We start from the raw sequence: 23075 nt of genomic DNA on the forward strand, positions 1-23075 counted from the left end.
AAGTACTTCTGACCTAATGTTTGCGTGTGATTTTCTCTTGGAAGTTTTTTTTTTTTTAAATTAACATATAATGTAGTATTTGCTTCAGGGGTACAGGTTTGTGAATCATACACAATTGTGAATACATAATTCACAGCACTTACCATAGCACTTACCCTGCCCAATGTCCTGCTTTTAATTGTAATTTAAAAATTTCCTTAGTTATTGGTATGTATTCGTTGTATTACATGGTAAACATAATGTTTATCATTATGTAGGTAACTACATGTACTATTATATTTGAGAGCAACTGAGAGTTAGCAGCTATATGAACTGGTAATTAGTTTGCCATTTTTTAAAGGATTGTACATACCAAAATGATAGTTTATTACTTACATCTGGCATTTTACTTTATTCTAAATACATGATAGGAATTTTGGGATTGATGTGTAACACGTTTTTTTCCCATTTAAAAATAGGCCCCCATTTAGCATTTTCCTGCTGACCATCAGATTTTCAGGGATGGATTATTAAAATGAAGTAGGATGAACCTGCATTCTATTCCTGTTAATTTCTGTGGACAAGTTTTATGCTGTGTTTCTTATCCTGTCATATTTTGAATTGGAAATTAAAAAAAAATTGTGATTGTTTCCTGTCCTGCCACTGTAGATGGGGTATATGAAGCTGGGAGATGACCTGATCAGGAGAGCGGTACTTGTTCCTGGGAAAGATTCTGGACTTTGAATAGGATGGGGTAACTGTATGTAACTTTTGGTTGGCCCTCTTGGGAAGGGGAGGGTATGTTTATCTGTGGGAAGAAGAATGTACCCAGAAATTTGAGTAGTTAGAGGCACGGAACAATGGCAGACAATTCTGGTTGTCCCCAGTAACTGCTCTTAACATTTTGCTCAGTGATAAAACCCTAAGTGTTAGCTAGGCATTATCCAACCAATAGAAAAAACCTCATTTCCCAGCTTCTCCTGCAACTTAGTATGGCCATGTGACTAAACTCTGCCCAATGGGATGTAAGGAGAAGTAATTTGCATAGGTCTTCTGGGAAGTTTTTTTTTTTTTTAATATTTTATTTATTTGACAGAGAGAAATCACAACTAGGTAGAGAAGCAGGCAGAGAGAGAGGAGGAAGCAGGCTCCCTGCTGAGCAGACAGCCCGATGCTGGGCTCGATCCCAGTGGGATCATGACCTGAGCCGAAGGCAGAGGCTTTAACCCACTGAGCCACCCAGGCGCCCCCTTCTGGGAAGTTTTTATTGAAAGAGAGGAAGTCTGTCCTCTCTTCCTCTTTGCTGGTCTTCCTGGCCAGCAAATGTCATGACTTAAGATGGAGCAGCCATCTTATAAGTCAGGCTGGTAAGCACAGGTAAATGTGGCAGAAGAACAAGTCAGGAGTCTGAGCTCCCTGATGGTTATGGAGCCACCGTTTTATTCTAGGACGCTTATGTTTACCTGAGAAAGGGAGAGAGAGAGATAGAGAGAGAGAGAGAAGCTTTTATCTTTTTACCCCTGTTATTTTGGGCTTTTCATCAATGAGCACTCCTCTTTGATTTTCCTTTAACTATCTCATCTTATTTATACCGTTTTATATTATTATTACACCAGTCATACACATTATCTCGTTTAGTCTTCTTGCCTATTTCTCATCTTCCCCTCTAGACTGCTAGCTTTATGAAAATAGAAAATTTGCTCCTCTTTTTTTTTTGTGATATGTTATAATTTTTATTGCAGTGTGGCCATTTTTGTGATGATGGGGAGTTTGGTCTTTAAAATAATGTTCCATTTGAGGTTCTTCTATACAGAAATTGCCATCATGACTGATATTCAAAATATCTTTAGTGTTGTTTAAGACTCACGTGGTAAACAAAACTGCTATACTTACTCAGTACTGTACACTTAATGGAAAACAAAAGGGCAGTAATAACAGTTATTTCTTTTAAGAAGAATGAACACTGGATACCAAAAGTTGATGACCCAGTTAGCACAACTTAATTGGCATTCCTCTTGGGAGTGGGGGGTTAAATTAATCACAAAAAGGTGCTTTCAATGCATGGTGTTATATCCGTCCTCCCGTGTTATATCCGTCCTCCCATGTCATAAAAATAAATTTGCCAAGGAAGGTGAGGTGTATGAATGTTAAAGCCTCACAGAACCGCAGTTAAGTGCAGCTATAAATAATACTGAATAAAGTTTACCCTCTGACAAGTGGATAATACTTTCAGTGCATTCAATTACACTTTGTGGTATCCTAAGTTATTCACATTGACAGTCATGTTCATTGTAGTGCTTGCTTCAAGGGAGGCATATAGCTAGTTGTTCTGCCTAAAATATGATGGGAAGGCAGTCCTTGGGTTCTATGTAAAAGTAACCATATGAAACAGCCTAATAGCAATCACTGATTGGCTGCTTAAATGAATGATATTTCCTTCACTCATTGGCTTAGAAGGGCTAATTGAGAAGGGGAAGAAACAGAACAAAACCTAACACTATTCCTATTGACTGAGCTGGAGAAGTGGAAGTTCCCTAACATCCAGATGGCATTTGACTCTCACTTTATAAGGGTTTTCCTTCAAGTGAGACTATTATGTTGCCTCTCAGTTTCTCTTCAAGTGAGGAATAGTCCTTAGTATCGTCCATACCATTTACTTGCCACTTATGTTTAATACCTGTAAATTTCTTTTTAAAGGCATCTTTAGAGCTAGCATAAATCATCTCCTTTTGCAAAGGTGCACTTATAGGACCCCAGAATTTAAATACCAGGTCTTCTTTCTCAGACTCTCAGTATGTGGTATCATACAAAGCAAACTGGCAATCATTCAGAGATAGCAACAACTTCATAAAAGATGTGTATGGATCCTCCACAGTATCACCAAGTATCCACCAAGATCTGCTTTGCTTTCTCTACAATTCTTTTGCCATTGCTTAAACTGGAGAGAACTGCTTGCTTTCTTTTTTGTTGATCTCCTCCTGTGTAGAAGGTTCTCATTAACAACTTCACTGACATCATCATTTATTAGTAACGCCAGAAACCACGATGCCAGGGGCTGCTGCAGCAGCTCAGGCTCCGTGGGAGTGGGAGGAGAAAAAGGCTCAGGCCAGAACCTTGACCCTCCTTTTCACATCTGAATCTAAAGAGTTTGGAACAGTGCTTGAAAGATAGCATGTGCTCAGTAAAACTTTGTGGAATGAATGAAGGGTAGATCAGAACGGGATTCCTCTAAAGGTAGCAAGCTCCTGCTTTAAGAAACTATGGAATTTAGAATTCCAAAGACACTGTGTTATTACAGGCCAGGAAACTGACATTTAGAGGGGTTAAATGATCCATAGGTCACACGGGTCCGCTGTACGCCAACTGATGTCCAAGTGTCCTAAGACCACTGCCCCCTTTACTGTGTGCTCCATTTGGCTGAAAAGCACTTGTTACGGATACGGTAGAAAGAACTGCTCAGGGGCCCAGGGTTTGGACAGGGTGACCTACTGTCCTTTCACCACACCGGAAGTGTATACACTTGGCGAACAGATTTTTCAAGCTTCTCAGACACTACAGAACTTACAAAGCGCAGCAGCAGAGAGCAGTGCGGTTGCTACCAGTAGGTAGCCTTAGCCATTTGCTACCGGGCACTCTAGGGAAGGGGAGCTGGCAATTCTGAGGAGGTTGTCCAGGCTCCCTTCTGGCCACCGTCTTCCTCCCCTTCCTCCACTGCCCTTGGTTCTACTGGGTAGGACTTTGAGAGGACAGAGACTGGAGCACAGCGTGACCCAAGTCACCTACCATTGCGTACCCGCTGCAGAGCTCGCGCTCCAGCTAGGGGCTGACGTGTGCCGCGGGGCGACAGGCGCGTCCCCGAGCCACGCTCTTACCCCTTCCGCTCCCCGCGCCGCCCCGGGCTCCGGGGGCCGGGCGCGCGCACGCTCCGCCTCTCCCCGCCTCCTTGGTGCGCGCCCCGCCCCCTCGAGCTGCGATACGCCGAGGGCTCAACATCCGAGGACTTTGGCCGAGAGTAACCCCGTTCAGGTGACCTTTCCCCTCCATTCCGCACCTTAAGCAGCTGGCCCCGCGCGCCGGCTGCGGTTGGGTGCTCGCTCTGCTCCCTCGGGGCCGGCTCCCTCGGAGCTTCCGCGCACCCCCTCGCTGCCCCTCCGCGCGGCTCTCCGTCATGGCGGCTCTCAGCAAGTCCATCCCTCATAACTGCTACGAGATCGGCCACACTTGGCACCCTTCCTGCGGGGTCTCCTTCGTGCAGATCACCAGGGGCGCCCTGGAGGAGTCCCTGAAGATTTACGCTCCCCTGTACTTGGTGAGATCCATCAGCTCCTTCCTCGGCGAGTTTAGTGGGGAGGATGGGTCAGGGAGTGCAGTCGTGCTTCCGAGCGGCCTGGGCGACTCGTTCCGTGTCGGATTCTCATTTGGAGGGACCGGGCGGTTTGGGGGGAGTGTGGGCGGGATGGTGGAGGTCGAAAGAGGCGGATATCTCACCTGCTCCATTGGGCAGGAGAAGGGGGAGGGGAACTTGAGGTTGAGCTGTCATCCGAATGCCTGTGGATGGGAAAGGGATGGGGCTCCCAACTTCAAGATTAAGTTAGGACACTTAAAATTGTGAATTGAGGGAACTGCGGTGCTTTTCCTCTCTCTTGCCTTATGATGGAGAAGATTTTGTAGGTCAGCGAAGCGATGAGAAATGCCCTGCAGTCTTTCCTTGTCTAAGTCCCTTTATAACCCCTCTCCATTTTTTTTTTTTTTTTATTTGCCAGCAGATCCCTGTGGGCTCAGATCTTGTCTTAGTTTGGCATGATAGTATTGTGACTTGAGGGTTTTGCAAGTGTTCTTGCAGGTTCACAGAGTAGACTTCTGGTTGAGATTTTGGGTGCTGATTTAAAGGATGATTCCAGAGTGAGTCGGTGAAGGTGACTGAAAGACCTGACTTTAGGTCACCAAAGCAATTTAAGTTTGGAGTTTTGAGTAAAGAATATTTGTAAATACGTGTATGTATCACTGAGAACTGTTAAAAGAAAAAAATAATTTTTTTTTAAGTAGGCTCTATGCTCAAGGTGGGGTTTGAACTCACGACCCTAACTAAGCTCGAGTCCCATGCTCTACTAAGCCAGCCAGGTGCCCCAAAAGAAGTTTGTACTTTAATGTTCTCACCAGCATCTTTTTCTTTCTTTTTTTTTTTTTTTTCAATAACCTTGTCCTTGATATTAAAGATTTATTACTTTGACCATCAAGTTCATCCTCTCATTTTCTTGCCCAGTAGAGTGTGTGGCCTAAAAAGACGAGATCGTATATTTTGTATGTTTTCTATGGTTTTCATTGAATAGTCAATGGATGGTCAGTTCTTACCTTTCACTGAGGAGTAATTTGGATCTGTAGCCTAATATGTCAGAAAGTGTGTCATGGCCCTATCTATGGTACTTCTTGAAAAGTCTGGTTGTTTATTACAGAGATAACAAAGAAGATGGTAACTTTCCCTGAGCTTGCAGAAATCAGTTTCATTTTTATCATATAGACCCATGCTTTTGAAACTTTTTAGTATGTGTTCAGACCTCCACCCCCTCACACAGTGGGATCATGTGAAAATGAGTGTTTCTGATTCAGTAGTTTGGGTGGGGCCAGAGATTCTGCATTTCCAACAAACTCGCAAGCAGTATTGATTGATTGATGCTCTTGGATCAAGAGTCACACTTTGAATAGGAAGGATCTAAAATAGAAGCTAATAATAAAATTATTACAGGAGCTGGACATTTCTGCCTTGATTTTCTTTGGCCAAGATCCATGTTTATCTGATTTTCCACATGAATTGTGGCCAGTCTTTAGCTCAGTGTTTTTTAAAACAGAATATCTACAAATAATATTGAGCTCTTGATATATTCAATAATTCAAAAAGATTGTTCCTGTTCTTAGGGGATTATGATGTAGGTGGGGAGAGAGTTTATGCTGTCTAATTTCTCCCTCTGAAAATATATTGTGTCTCATTCATTCATTTAACAACTATTTGTTGAGTGCCTGATTTTTGTCATACCTATAGCCTGGACAATTTATTGGTTATGTTCCCTGATAGGGAAGTTCAAGGGAGCAATAGGAACGGGTTTTTTCTTTTACAACAGGTAGGGTAGAGCCAGGGGTCAGGAAAAGTCTACGATTCACTGTTTTATCTCCCACTAAATACTTCTTGAGGATAAATTCTTTATCTTATTTGGCCTTGTGCCCCTTATAACCTGTGTTTGGTTTGCTGCTCAAGAGTGGTTGTGAAATAAAATTAGTGGGGGGTGGGGTGGCCCAGTCAGTTAAGTGTCTGATTCTTGGTTTTGGCTCAGGTCATGATCTCATGGTTGTGAGATCGAGCCCCATGTTTGGCTCTGCTCTCAACACAAAGTCAGCTTGAGTTTCTCTCTGCCTTTCTGCATTGCCCCCTGACCCTGCTCCTTCTCTCTCTCTCAAATAAATAAACCTTTAAAAAAATAAAATTAATGGAAACTAAGGTTTTATTATTACTTTTATTATTACTATTTTCCTTTTAAGAGAGAGTGTCCTCGAGACAGCAAGGGGGGCAGAGAGAGAGAGGGAGAGGGAGAATCTTAGGCAGGCTCTGTGCTGAGCATGGGCTGATCCCATGACCCTGAGACCAAGACTTGAGCCGAGACCAAAAGTTGGACGCTTAAACGACTGAGCCACCCAGGCACCCCCACCAATGTTTTCTTTTAAGTGAAATAGAAGAGAATAGAAAAAATGAGAGTCCATTGCAGGTACTAAGGATAAGTGTTACTTCATGACAGTTTGTTTCAGTTATGTTTGTGTGTGTGACTGGGGCTACTTAGAGCAAATAGGAACACTGTGCCCTTTGTCAGTGTTGGATAGTTGTTGATGAAATATGTAACCTCCGGTGCCAAGATAAAAGGTGGTTTGGGAAGAAGTGGGCTTTAAAGGGATCAAGGACATCTGCATTTGAATCTCAGCTCCATTAGTTACTAGCTGTTTGTCCATTTTACTTTGTCTGTCTCTGAGAATTAAGTGAAAGAATTTATTGAAGATGTATCATGTATTTTCCTGGTTCAAAGTAGGTCTTGAAGAATTTGGCATTTTTTTCTTCCCTCTTACCCCAGTGATATTTAAGTTAGATGTAAAGTTCAATAGGCAAGGCTTTTTGGCAGATGTAGCATTTGAGTTGGGCCATGAAGATGGGGGGGAATCATTTGTAGAATACTTACTCTTAATGGGGAGGATGGAGAATACTGTGAAATGAGGCAGAAATTGAAGTGGTTTTGTAAGAGAAGCAGTATGATATTGGTTGACTGAAATAGAAGATATGTGTACAGGAGTTATGAGCTTTAAGAACTCTTACTTAGGGCTCCTGGATTGCTTAGTGGGTTAAGCCTCTGCCTTCTGTTCAGGTCATGATTCCAGGGTCCTGGGATTGAGCCCTGCATTGGGCTCCCTGCTCAGCAGGGAGCCTGCTTCCCTCTCTCTCTGCCTGTCTCTCTGCCTACTTGTGATCTCTGTCTGTCAAATAAATAAAAATCTTAAAAAAAAAAAAAGAACTCTTACTTACTGAATAATTGTATAACTTAGACCTTTACATATTTTATCTGGTTTAATCCTTATACAACTCTGTCTTAGTATCCACATTTCATAGGTAAGAAAGCTGAACGCTAAAGAGATTAAGTGACTTCGAAGATTCAGAGCTAGTAAGGGAGAGAGAGGATTCACTTCTAGGTTTTTTTTGTTTTTGTTTTGACTCAAAGTTGTCTTAGAGGTCAGGCTAAAGGAACCAGAGATTTTTTTTGAGCAAAGGGGTTACAAGTACAAAATGGTGACTTTGAGGTGATGAATCTGGTAGCACTGGGTGGACTTGATCGGAAAGACTGTTTAGGAGTTGATTCAGGAGACTCAATAAGGGGCGGAAAGAGCCACTTCCCATGGAATCCCTCACTGCAACTTACTCGCAATGTGATTTTCGGGAAATGACCTCACCTCTTTGAGCCTTAGTTTCCTTGCTTTGCAGAAAATAATTATACTCATCTCTTGGGGCTGTTTTGAGAACATAGGAGGGATAATAGTGTGTCAGTATAGCAGCTATCACATAGCAGGGCCCCAATAAATTTTTGCTGTTATTAAAACAGCGCATATGTTCTGTGTCCTGTTAGGCTGGTGGCTTGCATTCAGAATTAGCACAGTACTTCAGTAAGTCCTTAGTGTCTGAATGAGTGCAAATGTGAATGAATGAACTCATGAATAGTTCAGGAGTAAGGAGATACTGGCCAGCGCGAGAGAATGGAGGGCAGCTTTAGAGGCATTTTACAAGAGAGGCGTTTCATGGGATGTATTTAAAAAAAAATTTTTTTTTTCCCCAAATTTTATTTATTTGACAGACAGAGATCACAAGTAGGCAGAGAGGCACGCAGAGAGAGGAAGGAAAGCAGGCTCCCTGCTGAGCAGAGAGCCCGATGTGGGGCTTGATCCCAAGACCCTGAGATCATCATCTGAGTGGAAGGCAGAGGCTTTAACCCACTGAGCCACCCAGGTGCCCCCATAGGATGTATTTCATAGAAAGAATGAATAGGACTTAGAGACTGAGTATTGGGGTAGTGTGAGGACTTGTTTCTGCTTCGAGGACTTTAAATCTGGTTGATGCTGTTGCCATCATTGAAAGGAAGCTGCTTTTGGGGAAATTTTAATTAGGAGGTTTTTTTGGAGCCTATAAATTGGGTTTTATCTCTCTGCTTTTCATTTTAATATTACCATGTGTGTTGAACTAAACTGATTCCTTTTATTCCTTTCATATTTACTAGTCTCTCGCTTCGTTTCCCTCTTGGTATCTACAGTTGTTTTTATGCTTCTAATGCTTAAACCATGTTGACATGTATGTGGACTGTTTTAATAGTGAATCTTTGTGTTTCTATAGTTTTTAAGAAACATCAGTCCTCATCACCAATTCACTTCATGTATTTTTTTTTTTAAGATTTTATTTATTTATTTGACAGAGAGAGACCCAGTGAGAGAGGGAACACAAGCAGGTGGAGTGCGAGAGGGGGAAGCAGGCTTCCCGCTGAGCAGAGAGCCCGATGTGGGGCTTGATCCCAGGACCCTGGGATCATGACCTGAGCCAAAAGCAGACGCCTAACGACTGAGCCACCCAGGCGCCCCTCCTGTATTTTTTTTTAAAGAATCCTGAATGTACTGTAATATATCCTAATGATTTATGTATGTACCAAAAATGTATTTCAGAATGTTATATTTCATTTCTTGAATGTTAGTTATTACCACATGCCTCACAACAAGTGGTACCCCTTTCCACATACACACACACACACACATACACACATGCACACACATGCAGGAAACAGGTGTTAAACTGTTTAAACCCTAGGCTGTCACTAACATTAATGAAAGAAAGCTAGTGCCATCTGTAATTTAGAATACAAATTTAGAATACACACTTGCCCATCCATTTAAGGGGATGGATGCTATGCTGTTCAAGTTCTTAGGTCTCTTCTTTAAGAAGGAAGACTTGCTCACATAACTTACTCAGGTGGGTCTAAGACCTTTCTCAAATATGCTTTTCCTCAGTGACTTTCTTTAGAACCTCCAGATTAGAGTACTGGGATTTACAGGTAGCTGACTGCAAAGTAGAACCTTTTGCACTTTTGGGAAGGAGTGATTTAAAAACTTGCCTTTTCACTGACCTTCAGACGTTTATAACCTTCAAACCACAAAAATATTTATAGAATATTGATTCCCTTTGAGCCATATAATCTAACCGATTCTCAGTTCATCACCTCTAAACTGAATAAATATTTACGTAAGAGTTGGAATTCTTAGAAATTAAAAAAAAAAAAAAAAAAAACAATTTTAGGGACAGTCTCCAGTTAGTTGCAAAAGGCTTGGAAACCACTGACGAAAGAAATCTGTTTGTTAAGGTGGACTGAGATCCCCCCTTTTTTCCTTAATGTTCTCACATAGTTTTATTTTACAGAAAAAATGGTAATTCTAAAAAACTCCCAAAGCTTGACTCCACTTGCAGGAGGCTGTTCAGATTTTTGTATTTTAGTGTGGCTTATAGGCAGGATCTTAGACTCTGGGATCAAATTGCCCAAGTTAGAATTGTAACTCACTCCTTACTAGCTGGGTAACCTCAGACAAATTACCCAGTCACTCTAAGCCTCAATTTCTGTGTCTGCAGTATTGGAGAAATGGTGAATTTTCCCTCGGGAGATCTTTGTGAAGATTAAATGAGGCATAATATGTAAAGTGCTTCTGGCACATAGTGTAGACGAAATTTTTAAGGGTGGTGGTTAAGCAGGTTTTCTAAAGGAGACCAGCAATGAGACGTTTCGAAATTCTTTCTTTCTTTTTTTTTTTTTTTAAGATTTTATTTATTTATTTGACAGAGATCACAAGTAGGCAGAGAGGCAGGCAGAGAGAAGGGGCAGGAAGCAGACTCCCTGCCAAGCAGGGAGCCTAATGTGGGTCTCGATCCCAGGACCCTGGAATCACAACCTGAGTTGAAGGCAGAGGCTTTAATCCACTGAGCTACCCAGGCATCCTACCATGAGACTTTTCCAGGTTCTTGCTAATAGGCCATTTGTTTTTGTTGTTCCTAAAAAAAAAAAAAAAAAAAAAGAAAAAGAGACTGAAGTCATGGCAGAATACAGACTGCTAAACTGAGAATAGCTGTTTGGATTATTTGACCTTTGGAAATCATGGAATTTGTAAACATATTGACTAACGTCTCTTAAAGTTTTGTTTGAAGCGTAGTTTGGGGGTGGAGCTAAGGGACTCCCTTTATCAGTCTAGTCAACAAATACATGATGATTTTTACATAATTTGTTATTATGCTTTTGGAGATAAAACAATAATTTTTTTTTTTAATAAGCACTTTCATTATGAATTTTCCTGTGTTTCAGCATAACATTTGGGGTCTGTTGAACTTGTTTCTCCTGTGTGACTTCTTGTTGACTGATCTCTGTGGAGTGGAAAGTGCACTTCAAGCATACCGTGTTCAGTTGAAAGTTGACTTACTAAACACTCCTCAACTCAACCCTATAGCAACTGTCTCAGTGTAGCTTGCCATATCTGCTTTACTATTGTTTGCTTCTTCAGTTATCATACATCAGGGATAAAAATTAATAAATGTTGGAATGTAGGATCTAAGTAATTATGATCCATTACTGTTCATGTTTCTGAGTCAGTAGATTACAGGTATTTGGTTGATTTAAAAAAACTTAAACAGCCTTCTGACCATTAATGTGCGTATTTCAATGTCAGCATTATTTACTTTTGTATCTTTGCTAGAAAATTCTCTTGACGTCAAAGGAGTGGTCCTCTCTCTAGGAAAGTTTATCCTCTTCAATAAAATAATATATTTTGGTAGAGAGAGAAACTCACCTGGAGGAGTGAGGGAGCCAGATCCATACTGGTAATCTCTGTGGTGATAGATTTTCCATCAGATTGCCTTCATATCCAACTCTAGTTATTCACTGTGGTGCAGATAATTTTGAATAACCAGACCTCTTATTTAGTACTTAGAGAATTGTATTTGTCATGGACTTTGGACACTAAAACATTAAAAAAAAATATTGATGAAAAAATACACACTAACGGAGGGGATACTGACATTTGATGATTAGGTTTTGTAATATCTGAACCTAAACTCTTAGTGTTTGGAATATTTGTCCCCTTATTGTTTACCAGCTATTTATCACATCTGCCATTTGCAGGGTGCTGTTACAGCAGCCCTGTTCCAGGTGTGTGGTGAAGAATTAAAAAAATGAATGGGACGTATTTCTTAGATTGAATTTATAGTCCAGGAGGGGAGATTAGGTGTGTGATATCCTGTAATACCAATTCTTTGAGATAAATACTGGGAGGTACGGACACAATGGTTTGAGAGATTAGGGGTAGATTACATTTGAATGAAAGATAAGGGGAAGTTTATTGGGAAAGGTGGCATTTTACTGGCCTTGAAGGAAAGGTAGGATTTGGAAAGGTAGAAATAGGTGATGGATGAGGGAGAAGAATGGCTTAAACTAAGCCGTTCAGGTACAATAGGGTATGGTATGCTTTGGAGAATGGCAGATGGAATTTGGATTTTATTTGATTTGACATAGTAGGGATCACTAAAGGTTGCTAACAGAGTGTGGCATGCCTGAGGCTGTTTTAAAAAGCTTAATCTGGGGGCGCCTGGGTGGCTCAGTGGGTTAAGGCCTCTGCCTTTGGCTCAGGTCATGATCCCAGCATTCTGGGATTCAGCCCCGCATCCGGCTCTCTGCTCAGCAGGGAGCCTGCTTCCTCCTCTCTCTCGGCCTGCTTCTCTGCCTACTTGTCATTTCTCTGTCAAATAAATAAATAAAATCTTTAAAAAAAAAGCTTAATCTGGGGCGCCTGGGTGGCTCAGTGGGTTAAAGCCTCTGCCTTCGGCTCGGGTCATGGTCTCAGGGTCCTGGGATCGAGCCCCGCACTGGGTTCTCTGCTCAGCAGAGAGCCTGCTTCCCTCTCTCTCTGCCTGCCTCTCTGCCTACTTGTGATCTCTGTCTGTCATATAAATAAACAAAATCCTTTTTAAAAAAAAAAAAAAAAAAAAAAGCTTAATCTGGCAGAGGTATATAGAATTGTTTGATTAGAATTAGTGACTCACTTGTAATGTAGAGGAAAGTTTTAAGCCTTGTTTATTGGGATGTGTAGGAACTAGTGCTTTGGAGAAAAACTGTTTTCATTGAGATATGCTGGATGGGTTTGGGACATATTGAGTTTTAGCTGCTAGTGCAATATATTGAGTGGAGAATGACCAGGAAGCATTGAGAAATGTAGAATTGCTAATCTAGAGAGAAGATGGGGCTAGAGATTTAGCTTAAGATGTCATAGGAATAGAGATTAGAGTTGAAGTTATGGTAGGTCGACAAGGAAGAGAGGTCCTTAGTTCAAGAAGGTAGATAGTTGAGAAACAGAAGTCTGAGGAATGCTTGTTTTTGGAGTACAGGAAAAAAATGAAAGAAGCAGTCAGAGGTATGAAGAGGTTGAAAAGAGAATGTTGCAGAGAAATCTTGAGTAGGGAGTTTTGGGAGATATTGAGAGGTAGGAAGAGCATGGGCTTGAATCTCAGTGTTGCCACTTATTAGCTTTGTGACCTTGAGCAAGGTTCTTAACATATTTGAACCCCAGTATTTTCATAAAAAATATCTATCTTTCTCTCTCTTTTTTAAAGGTTTTATTTATTTGAGAGAGAGAAAGCATGAGCTGGGGGAGGGGCAGAGAGAGAGGGAGGAGTAGGCTTCCCTACGACTTGATCCACTGACCCCAGGATCATGACCTGAGCCAAAGGCAAATGCTTAGCTGACTGAGCCACCCAGTGCTCCCTTATCTCATATTTAAAAAAAATATAAACCGGCACTTGTTATTCTTTTGCACAGAACTCTTTGGTGGTTTTCCATCTCAGTTAATGTGCAAGCTTTACCATGGCCTACAGAATCATATGTGATCTGGCTGTTGCTTGTTTGATTACATGTCATACCATTTTCCCTTTGTGTTTATTTCACTTCCACCAAGATACAATTACATGATTTATATTTTTGAATCTAACTTTTGCAATCTAGCATAGAGAGCTCTTGATTTCTGAGGAATATCTTAAGATGGGACAACAGACTGTCAAAAAATGAACATTTCTAAGGCGTGAACTAATACAAGGAGACTTCTTCTTTTTGAGTTTTGACTTTGAGAGAAAAATATCTTGCCTCCTATTTGTGCATAAGCAATATACATATAAGTAACTGCTTTTATTGATTATGACAAGACAACCTGGATTGAAAAGCTGAAGCACAAACATATCCATAAAAAGGGATAAAAAAGTGTGGTAAGTCTTTGACAATAGGATTATAATATGCTTGTCAAATAATGGGCTATCTAACAGGTTCTGTGCTAGGTGATAATTAGGGAAGGGAAATTAATTGAAGTGACTGCTTAACAAAGAGCTAAAGAAAAAGTTTTTGGAGACTCTTTTCAAAACACGTTGGTACAATTTCTTGCATTGCTTGTGTCGTATGGCAATGGAAAGTATGTTTATATTTCTGAGGACTATACTAGCCACATAATGGTAGTTGATACTTTTATGATTAGGGGTCTTAAAATATTTTATCATAGCAAACTATCATATTAAAGATTTGTTTGAATCTCGACATGAGGTCAAACTTTAAAATTGTCTGTTGGTTTATCACTTATCTTAGCTTTTTTCCTACCAATTTATCTCCTCTCAAAGAGTGTTGTCATTTGAGATTTTTTGTGTGTATTTTTTCCTTTGTGTTTAATGTAAGTCTGTTTCACCTTGGGCAACAAGGGTATAGTTGAAAAGTATTAATGAGCCTGATTTATTGGTGAATCATATTAGTATTTCCTCATACCTGAGGAGAATTAATAATTGAAGTGAAAGAAAGCAGATTTTATGTAATTCGGCTTTTAGCTGCACTGGAAAATATTCAGTAAAATGAATTTGTGTGTGGGAAAAAAGTGAAAAGATGGAAGAATGGTAGATCAAGTATCATTAGATTTGAGCAGGTTTCTTTTAAGGAATGCTAAATTTACAGTGTTTTCAACTTATTACCATTTATTTTGTATAGTCTTTTGACTTATTACACCTGTCAGGTTGCATTGGCTTCTTGATTCTAACTAGATCTTGGCAGTTTGGATTGGGCTTATCCAGTTTGGGAGTTGCCTCAAAGGATACCTTTGTACTTATTGGCAGTAAGAAGGAGGTTTGTTCTGTTCAGTCGTGATTTCTTCCTTCCTTCCTTCCTTTCTTTTTTTTTTTTTTTTAAAGATTTTACTTATTTATTTGACACACAGAGAGAGAGAGAGAGATCACAAGTAGGAAGAGCAGCAGGCAGAGAGAGAGGGGGAAGCAGGCTCCCCGCCGAGCAGAGAGTCCGATGCGGAGCTTGATCCCAGGACCCCGAGATCATGACCTGAGCTGAAGGCAGAGGCTTAACCTACTGAGCCAACCAGGCACCCCCTCAGTCGTGATTTCTAAGCCTTGCAGAAAGTAGATGTGGGAATTTTTTTTCCTCCACACCTGTGTCTCAGAAACTCTCAAGCACGGGGGTTGCTGAGTTCATCAGGATGAGACTGAATTACAGAGTGGGCTTATAGTTCCATTTGGAGCCCTTTCAGTGTTAATGTAACTGTATTTACTGAGTCTTCATTTACTCCCACTCTTGCTTTCCTACCTTCATATTACAGATTGCCTACAGTGTGTCAGAAATACAATGGTGGGGGAACCAGATGTACTTGGACATTAGGGTTAAGGGGGAAGATAAATGTACAAGAAATAGACAAGAAATTCTTTCAACTGTGATAAGAAGTTGCTAACTGCTTTTAAGGAGTATAGGTTGTTTATAGACTGTGTTATAAGAGGACGATCCTTCTAGTATAGTGGGTTTGGAAAGCTTTCCCAATGAAGAGCTATAGTGAATATATGAATATATATTAAGTATATATGTATTAGGCTTAACATTTATGGCACAAACCCCAAATTTTACCATGAGGAAACTGAGAGAAATAAGAGGCAATTACTTCACAGAGAGTATTTAATGATTTTCTTAAATCCAGTATCCTGGCCAAGAATTTGATTTCTTTCCTTTTGACTTTGACCCTTATTTAAACTTGAAACCCAAGGCAATTATAAGGTGTCTCAGACCATATAAACATCTTGATTACCAGATTTGCTGAGATTGAACCTCTTTTATAATAAAAATCTGTATTTTAAATAAGGTGGTCAGACGTTTTCAGTTACAAAAGATTACAGATGTCAATACAAATATTAGGAAAGCTATTTTAACCTCTGTTTGTCTTCACTCATCTAAAGGTAAATCAAGGATGTTTAATATTTTATTTATCTGACAGAGAGAAATCACAACTAGGCAGAGAGAGAGGAGGAAGCAGGCTCCCTGCAGAGCAGAGAGCCCAATGTGGGGCTTGATCCCAGGACCCTGGGATCATGACCTGAGCCGAAGGCAGAGGCTTTAACCCACTGAGCCACCAAGGCACCCCAAGCATCTTCTTAAAGCTTTTTCTGTGCCCTTTTCTTTCTCATAGTTAAATTTGTGGTTAAGTCTTTTTTCTGGTTCAGGGTTATCCCACCAAAAGAATAGTAAGGGATATTATATCTATCAAGTAGCTGAGGGACTAATTAGTAAGGCTTCAGCAAGAGTAAGTTTTAGAAATATGTGAATACAAGTGCAGTTTAAACTTTTGGAGAATGGCTTTGTCTTCTGTGGGTGGGATTTAATATATGAAGAAATGGTAAAGCACTTTGGTATTTAGCTTGCACAATCCCCTGATATCTGTGAGTTTCTCTGGTTCAAATTGTCCCTATTTCTCTTGCTTGAGCTTTTTAATTCTGTTACTTTTTAATTCTGTTATTGAATTTTTAATTCAATGAGAAGTCTACTTTTAGAAGTTTTCTTCATGAATTAAGGTATTTCCTATTAGAGCCTCTGATATTTGTACTTAACTATGCAGGAGATGATAGGGTACGACAAATTTTTTGGGAAGTTATATCGGTAAGTGGAAGTTACAGGTAATGTGTACATTACCAAAAATATTAATATTACTTGGTTCGGAACATGGATGTAATGTAAATATGGCTTAATCTGAGTCTTGTTCTTGGTCATATTTTTTCTTAATATTATCTGTAAAGTATATATTTAGGTTCATCTTAAAGCTGATGTCAACTTCCATATATATTTCATTGTAGTCCTTTTATTGAGAGCAGAGATATTATAAAGGTTAATGGTCATCACCAATGCTTGATGGTAAGGTATTCATTACAGGGAGGCTTATAATAAGTAGCTAAGGAAAACTTTTGAAGATTTGCTTTGTATTATTAACAAAGTTGTCCTAGATTTTTATTATTTTTTAATTTGGTTATCTGTACCTGATGAGGCAGCATGTGTATGCATTTGGTGTTAATTACAAGATTTTAGTTTTTGTTTTGTTTTGTGATTTATAGTGTGACCCTCAGTTTCCTCATCCATAAATAGGTGATAATCCTGTCTTAATTACTTCATGACTTGCTGTGGGAACATATGAGATAGTTCATATGTAAAAGCTTTGAAAACTATAAAAAGATATGTAAATGTTGGTCTGTTATGATACTTGGTTTCTTGTCTTTTTTTGTTTCTGGTATTTAAATTCAGCTTTTGTAGTTTATAGTTTTAATCTTAAAAAGTAAACATTTTGGAAGCAATTTAAACGTAATGCATTTGTCAGAGTTTTCCAGAAACACATAACCAAAGAGTATGTGTATATGTGTACACTCACACACACACACACACACACACACACTCTCTCTCTCTCTCTTAATAAAAGGAATTGGTTCACCCAGTTATGGAGGCTAAGTCCCAGGATCTACAGTTAGTAAGCTGGAGACACAGGAGAGAAAGCCCTCATCAGGCTTGAGACCGAAGCAGGCGGTGGGGGGGCGGGGGGGATATGTTTCTTCCTGAGTCTGAAAGTGGGAAAAGACTAATGCCCAGCTGAAGGAAGGCAGGCAGGAGGAGTTCCCTGTACTGAACTGCTTGGTTCTGTTCAGGTCTTCAGGTCATTGGATGAGGTCCACCCACCTGAGGAATCTGGTTTACTCAATCTACTAAAATGTTCATCTTATCTAGAAACACCCTCACAGACATACCCAGAATGATGTTTGGCCAAACAACTGGGCATTTTGTGGTCCAGTCAAGTTGACACATAACTAACCAGCACATGCAGTATAAATTTATTCGTGACAATAAAGTAATTCTACCTCCTTTATTCTAAATATTTTTAAAAATGAGGTCGTATTTTTTATATTTATTTGTTTACCAAAAGATTTTATTTATTTGTTAGAGAGAGAGCGTGAGAACTCAGACAGGGGGAGTGACAGGCAGAGCCGGCGGAGGGAGAAGCAGGCTCCCTCCTGAGCAAGGAGCCTAATGTTAGACTCAATCCAGGACCTTGGGATATTGACCTGAGCTGAAGGGAGACACTTAACCCACTGAGCCATCCAGTTGTCCCTATTTATTTTATTTATTTTAAAGATTTATCTGTCTTGGAGAGAGTTCTAAGTGCAAATGAATGAGGGGAGGAGCAGAGGGAGAGAGAGGGGGAAACAAACTCCCTGCAGAGCACTGAGCTCATCTCTTAACCCTGAGATCATGACCTGAGCTAACCGCTCAATGGACTGAGCCACCAGGCGCCCGAGGTCTTATTTTTTCAAAAGGCTTTGAAATTTGTTAGAGACGAAATACAGGAACTCTTCTGTGGATGAAGATCCCTCTCTAGTTCTGTTCATTGAAGTTCTGTTTTTTATTTTCAATCTGTTGGTGCTGTGAAAATGCGGTTTAGTTTTGATTCTCATGGAGAGCGTGTAACTTCTCTTTTTTAACAGCTTTTTCCTGACCATTTAGGTTATAGTGAACACTCCTCTAACATCTACTGATCCTGTTACCAATGGCTCCCTTACAGTCTCTAAGTCAGGAAATGAATGGGCAAAGCCTTGATGCATTCCTTGGCCAGCTGCTCCATCCAGGGGAGTCCTGAGGGGTCTGGACAAATAGAGAGCACAGCTCTGGGTTGAGCCAAGCACTCAAGAGATGAGGTTTTGGAAAAGAGAAAGGGAGAAATTATTTTAGGTGCTGGCAATGGAAGGGAGGTGTCAGGCTCAAGTCTTAAAAACCAACCTCTTTGGAGATTTATTGAGAGAGATTGGGGGTGGGTGCATGCAGGAGAGCAGGCAGAGAGCACGTGGGTTGGGGTTAGCATGTGTTCAGTGGTGACCCTGAGCGGGGAAGGGGATGAGTGGGGTGTGGTGTTCTAGGCATTCTATTGCTGTCAGGGCTTTTCTGGTCTGTTTGGTGGTTGGAATGTTCCAGTTATTACAAAATATCTTCCTCAGTGACTCAAGAAAGTGTGATAAGAAATAACACGGTGGGTTTTAGTTAGAGCATGAATTAACCAGTCTTGTCTCTTTCTGATTTTAAATGTTGGGATCTATAGTTGAGCAACAGGGCTCACTGACAATCCTGTTACAAGAGAAGGCAGAACAGGGACTGAATTCGTGATCGCCATTTACTTATTTATTTTTTGTTTTTTAAAAGATTTTATTTATTTATTCGACAGAGAAATGGAGAGAGTGAGCACAAGTAGGCAGAGCGGCAGGCAGAGGGAGAGGAAGAAGCAGGCTCTCCACTGAGCAGGGAGCCCCATGTGAGGCTCGATCCCAGGACCCCAGGATCATAACCTGAGCTGAAGGCAGCCACGTAACCGACTGAGCCACCCAGGCGCCCCAATCGCCATTTATTTTTTTCAAACATCTTTCTTACTAGAGACAGATATCTCTGCAAAATACTTAAACCTGCATAACACAAAAAGGAACTGGGGTTGGGGGCAGGGAGTGATTGTGCAGAGTGAAGGAAACTAACATTTTAAGATTCCTACATGTGCTAGTTACTCGGCTAGTTACTTAATATTTGTCATCTGATTTATTTAAAAAGTACTGACGTGTTGGAAGAAAGCAAGCAACATTAACTGCACAAGTGGCTGGTGCTATTTTCCTCTGTTAGGATTAGTTCTTTTGACCTACTGACTTAGTGGTAGTAATGTTGTGTTTCTGCTATCTTTCATCTTTTGCTCTGTGGACATGGGGATGTAGTTTCTACCTCTGGAGCCATCATCGTGCCTCATTTAGTCTTCCCCCAGGTTCGGTCACTGATTATATATATATATATACCCCCAGTATATATACCCCACACTGATATACCACACACATGTGTGTGTACCCCACATTTATGAATATCTTATTAGGTTATTGTGTTTTCCCTATATTTTTGTACCTTTTTCTTTCAGGATAGGCAGCCTGAACTCCTGTAGGGCATAGCAAGTCATAACTTTCTATTTGTAACATGCACTATGGCGAAATGATACTTGTCCACATTTAGAATAGTCTGACTTCAGCATCAGGCATGGCAGTTTAGAGCATGGACTCTGGAGCCACTTCCTGGAGTTCAGTCCTTCTTCTGCTACTTAATTCGTTGTGTGACTTTGGGCAACGTGATTTCTTTGTGCCTGTGTTTTCTTATTTTCTTATGAGAGGGGATAATGATCATGCCCATCTCATAGGCTGCTGTGAAGACTAAGTGAGTTAACATTTGTATGGTGTTTAGAGCAGTTTGTTAAATTAAGAAAATAAATATTCTGTTAGTAAAACATTTAAAAAATACAAGTTCATTATGCTGTTTTCTTTGAAGTAGTTATTCTCAATATGGGGCAGTTTTGCCTTCTAGGAGACGTTTGTCAATTCCTGTAGACATTTTTGGTTGTCACAGCACATAGCATGCTGCTGGCATTTAGAGAATAGAAGACAGGGTTGCTCTAAACATCTTCTAATATATAGGATAGTCCGCCACAACAGCAAATAACCTGGTCCCCAATATTGGTAGTGTCAAGGTTGAGAGACACTGCTTTAAATAAATCATTATTTGCTAGTGACAACTTAAAGAAAGATTAAATACATAAAACATGAAACCATCTCTTTGTTATTGTGAAGAATTCTTTTTTTTTAAATTTTTTAAAAAAGATTTTATTTATCTATTTGACAGAGAGCATGAGCAGGGAGAAGGGAGAAGCAGGCTCCCCACTGAGGAGGTTGCTCAATGCCAGACTCCATCCCAGGACCCTGGGATCATGACCCAAGTTGAAGGCAGATGCTTAACAGACTGAACTATCCAGACATCCTTATCGTGAAGAATTCTTATTTCCCAAAGGAACTAGATTTCTCAGCCCCTCTAGAAGTAGTCTTCTAGAAGAGTTAGTGTCAAGCGTTGGCGCTAAGAAAAACTGCTGAATTGGAGTTTGGTGCGAATAGGGCAAAGATCATGGAGTTGGCCACCTTGAGGGCCAGTTAGCTTTGTTCTGTTCCATGGCCATAGACGGTAATCTGAATACTAGTCAGCTATCTCTATGATGAATGTGCTGCATTAATCACGTGGGGAAACAGACAAGGGAATATAAGTGAACAAAATTAAATGCATACAGGTCTGATAGATGTTTAATAGTGATATTTTTATAAAGAGAAACTCCTAAATTGGGGGCCCATAATTATAATTTTTGCATCACACTTCAGTATATAGTCTTTGTGTTAGTCAGATTGGTTACCATACTTGTCCTATATGAACTAACCTCCCCCCTCCCCCATGGCCTGTCCTTAATGCTGCCTCTGTTTTTTGGCAGAGGAGTGTTCATAAAGATATTCTCCTGTATTTTTTCTAGATACTTTACTGTTTATATAATCTTCAAATTTAAGTCTATGATTCATTGCAAACTAATTTTTTTGTATAGTATGAGGCAGAGATCAAGGTTGATGTTATGTTCTACACAGATATCCAGTTCTTCCAGTACTATTTATTTTTTAAAAAAGATACAGTTTTAGAAGTGGGGAAAAAAGAACTCTTAGCGTCATTTTTTTCAGTGTTGACCTTTAATTTTTATCTTTCAACAGGATGTTTTGATATACATAGTATTTTTCAACATGATGATTTTATATATATATGTGTGTGCGTATATATATATATATATATACCAAGTGAAATAATTACTATAGTCAAACTAATTAACATATCATCTCCTCACATTGATGAGAGCATATGAAATCTACTTTCTTAGCATGTTTCCAGTGTTCAGTATCATGTTATTAACATTGGTCATTATGCTGTGTGGTAGATTCAGTAGACTTATTTGTCCTACATAACTGCAACTTTGTATCCTTTGACCATCATCCCATTTCCCCCTAGCCACTGGTAACCATTCTGCTGTGCTTTTCTGGGTTCGTCCATTTTTAGAATTCACATGTGAGTTCAGGCAGTATTTGTCCTTCTGTTCCTGGCTTATTTCACTTAATGTAATGTCTCCATGCTCATTCATGTTATCACAAATGACAGAATTTCCCTCTTTTAAGGCTTAGTCATATTCCATTGTATAAGTATACCATGCTTTCTTTGACCATCTATTGATGGACACTTAGGTTGAATTTATATCTTGGCTCTTGTGAATGATGCTGTAAAGAACATGGGAGTGCAGATATCTCTTCAGGATACTGATTTCATTTACTTTTGGATATGTACTGAGAGGTGGGATTGTTGAATCATGTGGTATTCTATTTTTTAATTTTTTGAGGAACCTCCACAGTGTTTCCATACAAATTTATATTCCTACCAACAATGTATAAGGATTCCCTTCTCTCCACTCCTTTAGCAGCACTTAACCACTTTTTTGTCTTTTGGATAAGAGCCACTATGACAGGTGCACAGTGGTATCTCATTGTGATTTAATTTTCATTTTCCTGGTTAGTGGTATTGAAAATATTTTTGTATACTTGTTGACCATTTGCGTATCTTCTTTTCAGAAACGTCTGTTTGATCCTTTTTTTTTAAAGTTCCTATTTAAATTCCAGTTAGTTAACATACAGTGTGATATTAGCTTCAGGTGTTCAATATATTGATTTGACACTCCCGTACAATACCTGGTGCTCATCACAACGTTCACTCCTTAATTTCCCATCACCTGTTTAACCCATCCCCCACCTATCACCCCTCTTATAACCATCAGTTTGTTCTCTGTAGTTAAGAGTCTGTTTCTTGGTTTGTCTCTCTTTTTCTCTTTATCCCTATGCTCATTTCTTTTGTTTGTCCCTTTGTTCATTTCTTTTTTAATTTTAAAAAAAAGATTATTTATTTATTTATTTATTTGACAGAGAGAAATCACAAGCAGGCAGAGAGGCAGGCAGAGAGGGAGGGTGTAGCAGAGAACCACATGTGGGGCTCGATCCCAGGACTCTGGGACTATGACCCAAGACATAACCATAACCAAGCAGAGGTCTTAACCCACTGAGCCACCCAGGCGCCCCCGCCTTTGTTCATTTCTTAAACTCCACGTGTGTGTATGGTATAAGAAAGTGGGTCAGTTTCATTCTTTCACATATTGCTGTCCAGTTTTCCCAACACCATTTATTGACGAGACTTTTTCCCAAGAGATATTCTTTCCTGCTTTGTTGAAGATTAGTTAACTGT

General features: G+C 40.0%; 1 protein-coding gene and 1 pseudogene across 1 annotated transcript in view; one reads left to right on the forward strand and one right to left on the reverse strand.

The window, feature by feature from the left end:
- Nucleotides 1-2543: 2543 nt before the first annotated feature.
- LOC123948796 lies at nucleotides 2544-2994 on the reverse strand (annotated as a pseudogene).
- A 952-nt stretch (nucleotides 2995-3946) lies between these two features.
- Nucleotides 3947-23075, forward strand: part of TMEM135 (transmembrane protein 135) — a 242098-nt gene continuing 222969 nt past the window's right edge. The window contains exon 1 of the mRNA XM_046016049.1: nucleotides 3947-4288. Coding sequence (XP_045872005.1) covers nucleotides 4148-4288 — 141 coding nt within the window. The 5' untranslated portion in view covers nucleotides 3947-4147. The remainder of the gene's footprint in view (nucleotides 4289-23075) is intronic.

Source organism: Meles meles, chromosome 8 (assembly GCF_922984935.1).
Source record: "Meles meles chromosome 8, mMelMel3.1 paternal haplotype, whole genome shotgun sequence".
Taxonomy (NCBI): domain Eukaryota; kingdom Metazoa; phylum Chordata; class Mammalia; order Carnivora; family Mustelidae; genus Meles; species Meles meles.